The sequence below is a fragment of the Phytophthora infestans genome, genomic scaffold (genome assembly GCF_000142945.1).
Source record: "Phytophthora infestans T30-4 supercont1.11 genomic scaffold, whole genome shotgun sequence".
Classification (NCBI taxonomy): domain Eukaryota; phylum Oomycota; class Peronosporomycetes; order Peronosporales; family Peronosporaceae; genus Phytophthora; species Phytophthora infestans.
This window is the reverse complement of record NW_003303748.1, coordinates 3,706,312-3,716,720: the sequence shown is the minus strand read 5'-3', so window position 1 is coordinate 3,716,720 and position 10,409 is coordinate 3,706,312. Positions and strand designations below refer to the sequence as shown.

The window sequence follows — 10,409 nt, the reverse complement described above, 5'->3', positions numbered from 1 at the left end:
AGCCAAGTCAGGTTTACGGCAGTAGTTTGCTAAACTATCAGTTAATTTATTAACTCGTGGGTTCAAATCCCACTTCGACTTATTTTCTTAATAATTAATAAGATGATGTAGTTTAATGGTAGAGCGTCTCACCGAGCTCACGTTCAATTCCGTCGATTTCACACATCCAATTGCCATCCCCGCTTCTTCCCTCGGGCCGTCCTGCTTCGCCTACGAAGGCAAACAAGAAGTTCGCCTCAACTGCAGGTTCAGCTGACTGTGGCAGCCCGGCATATTCCAACCCAGTCAGTGTTGGCGGGCCGCCGAGTTTAAATCACTCGGCGCGTAAAGGTTTTGCAGGTCTTCTGGCACTTGCGACTTGTCGACAGAGTTCTTCACGAACGCAGCCAGCTTCTCATATTGACGAAACAGCTCGCACCGGCCGCCTTCATGGACTTGTCTGCAGAGTTTGCAGCGTCGTCGACAGTAGTGAGCCGAGTGCCCCATTCTTCCACAAGCTGCACAAGGTCCTCGTTGGGTGTTGTCGCGTGATCCATCTCCACGGTTCGACTGTTCTCGTTGGTTGTACGGTCGCGGAGGTCGGTTCGCTGAGTTTCCCCAGCTTCGGTACGAGCCATTCTGGTCTCCCGCCGAGTTCTCTCGGCGGTCCGGTGTATTTTCTTTATCATTGGAAACGCCGGCGTCAATGTAGTCTTCGTCTTCCGCTGAGTCGTGTCCTCCGGACTGGTCCTCATCATCCCATTCGTCTTCGGAGTTGTACGGACTCGGCGGGTTCTGATCGATGAGTTCCTCTCCGTCGGAGTCAGCGTCAACGACAGTGACTCGGCGGTCGCGGTTTTCTTCCTTGCGACTTCGCTTCTCATCTCGGCGGCTCTGATCCTTCCGCTTGTCATCTCGGCCTCGTGCGATCACGAGTCGGTCGCGTTGCTTCTTGCGCTTCTCGCCGAGGATCCGACGATTGATTATCTGTTCCACCTTACTGATGTCTTCCAACTGCAAGGGGTACATCAAATCCATCACATCGTCATCACCACAATGCAGCAAGAAGTGTTCGACATGGTCAGCTGCGTCGGCGCCACCCTTCTCGTACCGGATCTTGGCCGTCCGAGCATACCCGTTGAGTCGGATCAGGAAGTCGCAGATCGGTTCGTTGACTTTACGTCTCGCCGAGTAGTAACGAGTGCGGGCGGATTGGTCGAGCTGTGAGCAATAATAATCCAGGAACGCCTCGCTGAGTAGTTTCCAACGTCGCTGAGTCTTCTTCGGCAGCTGCCTGTACCAACTCTTCGCCGGGCGTCCCAAGCATAGCGAGAAAGGCTCGCACCATGCACTTTGGGGCATCCTGGTGCTCTTCATCTCGTAGATGAAACGCTTGAGCCACTGGAGCGACGCGTCAGAGCGGTAGCGCTTTCCTTCGAACTCGGCGATTTTGTCGAGCGAGGCGTGGGTTCGGACTTCGAGGTACTGCGTCGAGTCCTCTTCAGTCGCGTCAAAGCTCAAGTTTCGGATGTAGTCCTTCACGGTTTCTTCACGGTTACCTCTCACGTTGAAGGCGTCGTCGTCTTCTTCATCCTCCTCGTAAGCCTCAGCCTCATCTGCAGCGTCATACAATTCACGGTAACGACCTACATTTCGCTGCCCACGACTCGGCGCTCGCTGAGTCGGGTTTAGCTTCAGTGGAGTCAGCATGTGAGAGTCTTCGAAGTACGGAGCTCCTTGCGTAGCGCGGAACACTTCACGTCTCTTCGTCTCCGGGGTCTTCGGCAAAGGAATCTTGCTCGGGTCCTCGCCGAGTGGTTTGAACTCGGCTACTCGGCTGTACACCTTCTTCGTTCCACCAGGGGCTTTCTCCAATCCAAACGCCACTCTCAGCTTCTTCAGAGTTCGGCTCCGCCACGGGTCAGACTCCAGTCGGACAGGATGAGGCTGTTCGGTCGGCTGTTGCACCGATAGCCCATCGCCTTCAACAGCAACACAGTTTCTTCCACCAACTGGTTCATGTTGGCTGCACGCACCGGCTGAGTTAACTCGGGACCTAACATCGGCCACTTCGCCTGCGCCATCGCTACAGGCGCGAACATCATCATCCATTCCGATCTCGTTCTCATCTCCTCGCCGAGTCGAGCCAACACTTTATTGGCGCTCGGCGTATCGGCGTTCCTCGTCGCTTTCGGAATAAGGGGCGGACGGTCCCCTTGAGCAACGCCATGTTCTTCTTCATCTTCTTCATCGTCCGCACCTTCGTCGAGCTCGGCGAATAAGTTGCGCTCGACAGGACGTGGGGCTCCCATGCGTCCCACCTGCAGCGTCAACTCTTCCACCTCGCCAAGTAGCTCGGCGGTAGTCTTCGTTTCTCCGAGCTCAGCGGTCTCGGCCTTCTCTTCATACTCTCCTTCACTTGCATCTCCGTTCTCGCTCTCCTGGTCTTGGCCATCCTCGTCGAACTGGACGGTTCGTCCCACCTCCATCGTCATGGCGATGAGTCGTTGATCCGCCGGGTCCGACCCTGCGAGAGGCGATCCTCCAGCCGTCGCTGGGCTTCCGTCGCTCGGAGTTGCTGATCCCTTGACCATCTTCACTCTTCTCTTTCTCTTCTCTTCCTCTTAACTTGGTTAGCTGGCACCTATAAAAACAAGCACACACTCCTGTTCCCGGGTCGCGGCACCAGTTGTGGTGTAGTAGAACACACAAATATCGTCAGATGTGGATTACTTACACAAACCACAACGAATCGCCGAGTTAGGTCGGCGGTTTGTATGGCCTGCGCAGAGGGTGGTCCCCTCGCGGTCCGGCCCTTCCGGGACAGACGAGTGGCTCGCTTCCACCCGGTTCCGACTAACAAAGTCAGATCACTTCCGAGGCTCCGCCGAGTTTGGTTCGGCTGAGCTCGTTCACAACCCTGTGCCCTCCACCAAAGGATGGACGACGGCGCGCGAGCGCTTTTACAGGTCACCGAGCGCAGAGGCTGCTCAGCTAGAAGTGTTACGGCACCCGGGCTATCCGACGTACCGGCCCGCTGAGTATGCGGGACTTTCTTTCGCGCGTAGCGAGACTTTGTCCTACCCGGACCGACCTAATCTCTTGGCGCTACCAGTCAATACCCTACAAGCTATGCCTCTCGAGTATTGATGGCAGGCATAATCCAGCCCTATGCAGGGACTTACCGGAAAAGTGTACACGTGTCTTGGACTAGGAAAATTCTGCTCTGTTATCTTCTGGGAGCCCTTTCGGCCCCCCCTATTTAATCCTATGCTTCTCATACAAATATCTAATGAAATGTAGTCGTTTCGGATCTCTACCGACCCTTCAGCTGAGTTCCGGCGACCGTTGAGCTCAGCGGCTGTCCGGATAGCATATCCGGACAGATCGCCGAGTACTTACCGTGATCCTTGGCTCCTAAGCTCTGGGTTATCAGACCGAGCCGATACTTGACCTAAAGTAGGTCGGCGTATGGTCGAATCTGGAAATCCCTACACCACGATTGATGTCTTCTTCGCGATAATCCCCATATCTCCAGCGGTCGAGAAAAGTGCTCCATTGGGAATCTGTACGATGCCGCATATTTTCTTCCAACATTACAGCAGTTGTCACACTTTGATAGATAGTAATCCCACGAGTCCGTGCTAGATATTCTTCAGTATCATTCCGGCAAGGTGGTGTTGCTATAAAAGCAGGATATCCTGCTATCGGAAGTTGTTGGAGCCAGTCGCCAACTAGTAAGAAATCAATACCGCCAAAAAGTTTATCAGGCTGATTCAGAAGAAGTCGGAGCTCGGTGCCAATCATTCCTAGGAGCTTCACATCTGTAGTTGAAATTTCGTCCACTATCAGTAGTCGTAGTTAAGCAAAACGCTCACGTTGCTCCAGACTCGGCTGCGTACGCTTTTTTTTGGCTTCAATCCCCATCCAAACATCTTATGAATAGTTTGTCCTCCAGCGGCTTCGGCTGCGACACCTTGATAAGCAACAGTGGCACTGCATAAGGATATCCCCAACTTTTGGCAAGTGCTTGCAATGCATGAATAACAGCACTCTTTCCTGATCCTGGTTTTCCACCGAGAAAAGCTCGTAGCGGTTGCTGTCCGGGCTGATTGCGAAAAAACTGAATTAATTTTTTTCCAGCAAGAACGAAAGCTTTGTGCTGCCTCCGATTCAGATTAAAATGACGAGATGTGTCCCGAAGGGAGCTATTTGGTTGAAGCTCAACTCGGTTGTTAACGTCAGCTGGGGCTTCCCACTCTGGTGAATCTTCAGCACTAGCATCATACATCACTCTTGTTGGGCACAATATGGGGTCTGGCCGTAATGCCGAGTGCGGACTTAAAGTAATTTTGTTGTATACAGTTTCCATACGACCGATTTTCTCTCGGAGAGAAGATATGGGCACATACGGCAAAATGAGTCTTCGTAGTGCAGGAGTACCAGATCGGGAAGCAAGGAATGTTGTTTGCTTGCACTTGGTTAAATCAAATATGTTAGTCGTAGTCACCAGATGTTTCGAGAAACAAACAATTCCATCTTCAGTATCATTATCAAAGTCAGGATCTGGACAAACATCCAAAGTCGAGTTTTCATCGGAAGTTGTTCATACCTATGAACGTCGTGATCGCCTGCTATTTTGTGTAGCTGGCGGGCTTCATAAAAATCACTATTGTGGTTTGAGAATGCTTTCGCCTTCACAGCTGCGTCCGAGTTCCACCAGCGCTCGAAGATTGCGTTTGTTGAGGTGAAATTTGCTCCAAAGTCTGCACGATCTCGAAAGGGTCTGAATAAAATGAGCATTTTTGTTTTGAGCTGTGCTCGATATCATCCGATAAACCAGGATCTCGGAAATCCGGCAGTCGAGGTCCGATAATTACAGGAGTTACTGAATGATCTCGACGATGCAGAGAATGTGTTTTCAATTAAGGATGTCCTTGTTTAAGCTTGAGGCCAGTCTTGTTTCGTTGTTTCTTCCAAGCTGACGTAAATTCCATAACCGAGGTCAAAGCTAGTTCTTCTGATCGATATACGTAATCAAGATATGAGCTGGAAGGTTTATACTCAATCCCATCTTCGCTTTCCGCCAGTATAATTTCTCTTCTTTCACAACCAAAAAGAGCGGTGGAGAACGAATTCAGGAAGATTTTTCCAAAGAAAGTGGAAGCGTAAAATGCCGAACCGCGTAGCAGGTATAAACTAGCCATCGGAGCAGCAATTTCATGGACGTTGGATAATGAGCAGCACATTGACTGCATTCGACGACGACCAGCTTGAATATTATCCAAACTTGGGTCGGAGTTTGCTGTAGATCTATCGAAGGCTCCAATATGTAGCGCCAAAGGGTTTTCAACATCCTTTTGGTGCCTTCGTCGAATACTTCATCATATAAAATGCGACGTGTGGGCCTATAGGTATCATTACAGATAAGCACTAGTCAAATAGAGGAATTCTTGAGAGGGAGCGTACCTTCACAAGCACTTAGAACCTTGAGGTCGTGATTTGATTTTATCACTTCGTTCACTACAGGAATGTATGGGCTCAGGTACTCGCTTCCTGTCGTTCTTCTCATTTCCAGCGATCCTACGTCGGTCCAATTTGTACTAGGACAGGTCGTTTTTGGGAAAAACATTCTACAGCTCTTTCCAGCAGGAGTTCGCTTGGACTTTTTGAAACACGACTTGCTGTGAAACCAATGATGGTTTTGGTATGTGAGAAGAGCTTGAGTAGAATTGACGGCCGGCAATGAATCGCGATCTACTGTGCGTGGTAACGGTTGTGGCATTGCCAGCCGGGTAAATTCAGCTGCAGAATTTTGATCGGTCTGGTTCTCGGTCAATTTCGAGATACATTTTCGTGCGAGTTCGTCAGATCCATACGTAGGATTGCAAGATTGACACTTGGAAGTTGTGGGACGCGTAGACCCTTTGAAAGGCACTTTGAATGCTTGTTGGCTAACAGGCACGGGACATATAGCCTTTTCACGACAGTGAGGGCAGCAATCAGTCGAAATTGGGTAACTTGCTTGAAGAATAGAGTTCACGTAACTCAGTAGCTTCAGTTGGAAGTTGTCACTGCTCCGAAGACGTTTATATTCCTCCAGCGTTTTGGGCATACCACGAATCCAAACCATGATATGCGCGTGAAGTGATCCTGTAGAGCTCTGAGACTCCGTGGAGGCAAAAAAAGCTTCTGTAGTACCAAAAAGCCCTCCCCGTCCTCTCGGACGTCGCAGGACTTGGTCCCAGTCAAATATAACGTCGATAATAATTTCCATAATGTGATGAAAGTATCTGTTCACAACATAATAATCATTAATGTTGTGTTGTGCATTAGTGACTGTAATGCTTACCTTGCGCAGGCAACAGGGTTTTGAGTGGCAATCATTCCTAGGCGAGCTCGGGAAATTTCCATTTGACGGTTCAAAGTGCTGTGAACCGCATCCAGTAGTTCTGTCTCCATGTCTCCAGAAAAATTTGCGACCCGGAACGTGAGCGAGCTATCCGGTGATACGGTAAAGAACAGCGACGGTTCTCCAACCGTCAGCTGCATTGCGAACAAATTCGTTCTTGCTTCTGCCCTTTCGTCATTAGACCCCCAGAAAGATCTCATACCCGTGGAAATGTCAGAATACAAGTCGGCAACATGTCGATTTATGTCAGACTGAGTGGGCAGTGCTCGATTTTTAGCTAATGCGTTCAGTCGTTCTATTTGGTATTGAATGTGACTATTCAGTTCTTCGCGCGTCACAGCAGCAGCACTAATTGACACTCTTGGAGCTAGTTTAGCCCGAATCGATATAGCTAGTATAGCTCGGTGACGTGCGATCACATCAAATCCAAGTAGGGCAAATGACGGATGCTTTACGTGCTTCCTCGTGGATAAACGTAAGCAGTAGCGAATAAATTCGTGTAATCCGATCTTGATCTGCCGTGGTTCATTCAATCCCCCGCGACCATAAGGAAATAGCTCACAGAACGACAGCGACCAAAATGCTGGGTCAAAGTCAGAAAGAATGTCTGAAGAACGAAATACAACGACGTCTCGTGCGTTGATGGCCTGTCGAATTACCTCCAAGTCGTCTGGACAGGAAAAATCACTTACCAACGCCGTGGAAGTTTGCTCGTAGAGTTCATCCTGTACTTCAACATTGCAGTGTGCTGGGACTGGGGCTTTATGACGCCAAGTGGCTTTGTCCAATCCATCACCACTAGAATCGTGTTGACGGTCGGTTGTCCGATCCAAAACCACAGTTGTTGAATAAGAAGCCCAGCCAGCTTCAGAGCGCTGCTCGACATTATTATAAAGGCGGTTATTCGCGAGATACAATGCAAGTTGTCCACGCAGTCGCTCCGGCCTCGCCTTGTATTTTTTCATTGTTCGCAGCTTTTGCTCTTCCGTTAGCGCACCAGCCATTGTAACTCCTATAATTCCTTGTGATACTATTTCGTTTGGTAACCAGTGAGCAGGTGTAGATGGATCGGCGCGAAAGTAGTAAATGTGAGAACGTAAAGTACTGTGTTTCCACAACGAACCACTTCCAAAAGCCGCGTAGGCTGAGCCAAATTCAGCATCGCATTTTCTGTTGCGGTTGTGTCGTGGTATCTTGACGGTAAAGCTCCAATGAAAAGTCCATTAGCAATTGAGAGCTTTGGGGAGCTTTTAAGCCTTTTCTGCAGTAGGGATGGACGGCATGCATTGCAAATCTGAAGACGAACAACTCCAGCCTTCTTTTCCATTCCACGTCGTGATAACAAGATTCCTTCGAACGGCTCATATAAGTCCTTCACATTGTAGTACGCACGAAGAGAGTCCGGAAGGTTCGCTGGGAATGGAGTTGCTTTATCATTGCATCCACTAGTACGGGCGAACGTGCGACAGACGTAACAGTAACTTCGGCTGCAATGTGCAGACAATCACATACGCTGCAGACTTGTTCTCCCATACTCTCGTTAGAGAGCCTTAGCGCGCATTCACTATGTACACGATTGAGAACTTCATGTGATATAGGGCCCATATCATCAGTTTGCCGAGAATTCCGATGCTTTCGCTCTCGGCGAGCTTGCCTCGCATTATTCAGCTCTGTTTCCAATGCAGCTCGGTACTTCTCTCTGGTCATTTTCCTGTTGCGCTCAATGGTATTCTCCTTAGGCGACATGGTGCAAATCCGATCGAAAGAAACTTTGTGAATGAATCGAGCTGTTTTCATTAACCAATATTTCGAGAACTATTTAAACCAAATGTGATGTACAAAATTGTGCACACATAAGCATTTAGTTTGGCATTCAAAATTGACAGAAGTTTTACTTGCATTATCCCACCAGCTACCGTAGTCCCACTATGTACTTTTTCGCAGTTCCTAAGCTATTACGGTATACTCCTACTAGCTTCGTTTTCAATATGTCCTACTTTGTTATCACTACTTCTGCATCACCCCAGTTTTGCTTCGGGAGCTGCGCCATCATGGGTCGTTTTATGGAGCAGCACCGTTCTCCTGCACACCAAGTCCGATAAGGTGAGTATCGTCGATCACATCGATGTCTTCACGGTGGCAGGACCCGCACAGAACCCCGTTCCAGAGATCCACTTTCTCAATCGCGCGCAGTCGCAGGAGATTTCCAACCACGAAACGCGCATCGTCAAGGTTTCCGCTCCAAACCGTCACACGGAATGTAAATCGTTGCTGCGAAGCGTGTGTAAGCGTGTTCAGCGTCGACGAAGCCGTTCGAAAGTCCACGAGTGAGCAGGTTGAGATGGACGCCACGAGAGAAGGAGCATTTACCATTCAGACGGAAGACCCCACGAACAGTTCCCGCTCTCCCTACACGCTGCCGAATATCTGGAACAGAGATAATAGTTGTTTTTTCCTGCTCGCTCGCGCGAGCTTGCTACAGCTGTTGAATAAGTGACATGGATTTCGGAACCTTTAGTGAGTGGGAGACTTTAGTGGTAAAATAAACACAAGTCAATGTGCCCTTGGATCGTAAATCCACAATGAAAGTTACGACGAGTGACCACAACGAATACCAGCGACGTTGTGTTTGAGCATGTCACAATTGGGACGGTAACGTAAGACTTAACTGTGGAAAGTATGTTGGTTAACTAAATGAAAAAAAAAGCAATAGGTGTAGGCAATATCTAAGGGGGTTGTATCTATAATAAAAGGAAGACAGCTTGAAGGGCGTTCGAGTGGGAAAGGTTGTGGCTGCGACGGTGGTGATTCTGGTCGTAATGATCACAAAAGGAAGAAAACTTGTAGGGCGTTCGAGTGGGAAAGGTTGTGGTTGCGACGGTGGTGCTTTTGCCCTTGTGGGGTGTGGCAGTTGAAAAATACTGAGGCTGGTCGTCATGTCGCCCGTAGGTAGTAATTCGTTCCTGTATGATTATATCATTGTCAGAGTGCTGGTCGTCATGTCGCCCGTAAATGACTAAAACAACATGCATTGGATATTAATAACATATACACGGTGATTAATATTGACAAGTGATTTAAACCCTTCTATAATTTCCTTGCATATTAAATAATACAGTTTATATGTTCTCGTAGTGATTTGTACCTCCGGTTGTATACTCTGGATAAAACAAAAAAAGATGATATTAGAAGATGTCCTGCACACCGCTTCATGTGTTCCACATCAAATAAGGTTTTTCTTCGAGGTTATTTTGGGCTGATCCCAGCTCGGCAACCAAGAAAGCTCGACGGCGACCTCCTAGCTAAGCATGGCGGAGAAGGACGAGAAGGTGGGCGTGGGTCTGTCCTCCACGGGGCAGTTCGACCAGGATATCTACGGCTCCAGTCGTGATCGCTTCTCTGGCTACAGCGCGACAGTCACAGAAGAGGGAGACGAGGGTGATCAGGAACAACGTGCAGATGACCATCACTCTCGAGCCAAGAAAACGCAGCCTAATGACGGGCTTATCGACGACAACTACGACCCGTTCGCCGAGGCACGGGAAGCCAATGGATCAGGACTCGTCAACACGCGCATCGTGGACCGCGAGAACGCGTACCGTAAGCGGCGTTTCGAGCGCATGTTGTCTCCCGAGCGCGGCGATGCCTTTGGGGACAAGACACCGGCACGCAGCTACAAGGAGATTGTGCAGACGCAGCAACTGGAACAGGAACGCGCTGAAGTAGTGCGTAAGATCCAGCAGAAACGCGAAGAGCAGGAGCAACAGCAGACACAGAGCCAAGAGCCACAAGAAATGGACGCGACACCCAAGAGACGACGTAAGCGGATGCGTTGGGACCAGGAAGCCCCAGAGAAGACAGATGGAGAGAGTCAATCCGAGTGGGACACTGCCTCTGAGAGCTCGTCCAGCTCCCTGGCTGCTACACCCTCCCGTACGGCGTCAAGATGGGATGCCACACCTGTCTCGGGGTCTGCGGTGGGCGCTACACCCGGCAGGAAGAACCGCTGGGGATGAAA

The 10,409-nt window shown here is 49.6% G+C and overlaps 1 protein-coding gene and 1 pseudogene across 2 annotated transcripts; both read left to right on the top strand.

Moving 5' to 3' along the window:
- On the top strand, nt 1-81 carry PITG_26844 (annotated as a pseudogene). Its single transcript has one exon. The product of its transcript is annotated as a tRNA-OTHER (tRNA).
- A 9,607-nt stretch (nt 82-9,688) lies between these two features.
- On the top strand, nt 9,689-10,407 carry PITG_07775 (splicing factor 3B subunit, putative; the record flags this gene model as incomplete). Its single annotated transcript, XM_002904646.1, has 1 exon — nt 9,689-10,407. One exon carries the CDS (start codon nt 9,700-9,702, stop codon nt 10,405-10,407), a length of 708 nt encoding a protein of 235 aa, XP_002904692.1.
- Nucleotides 10,408-10,409: the final 2 nt, after the last annotated feature.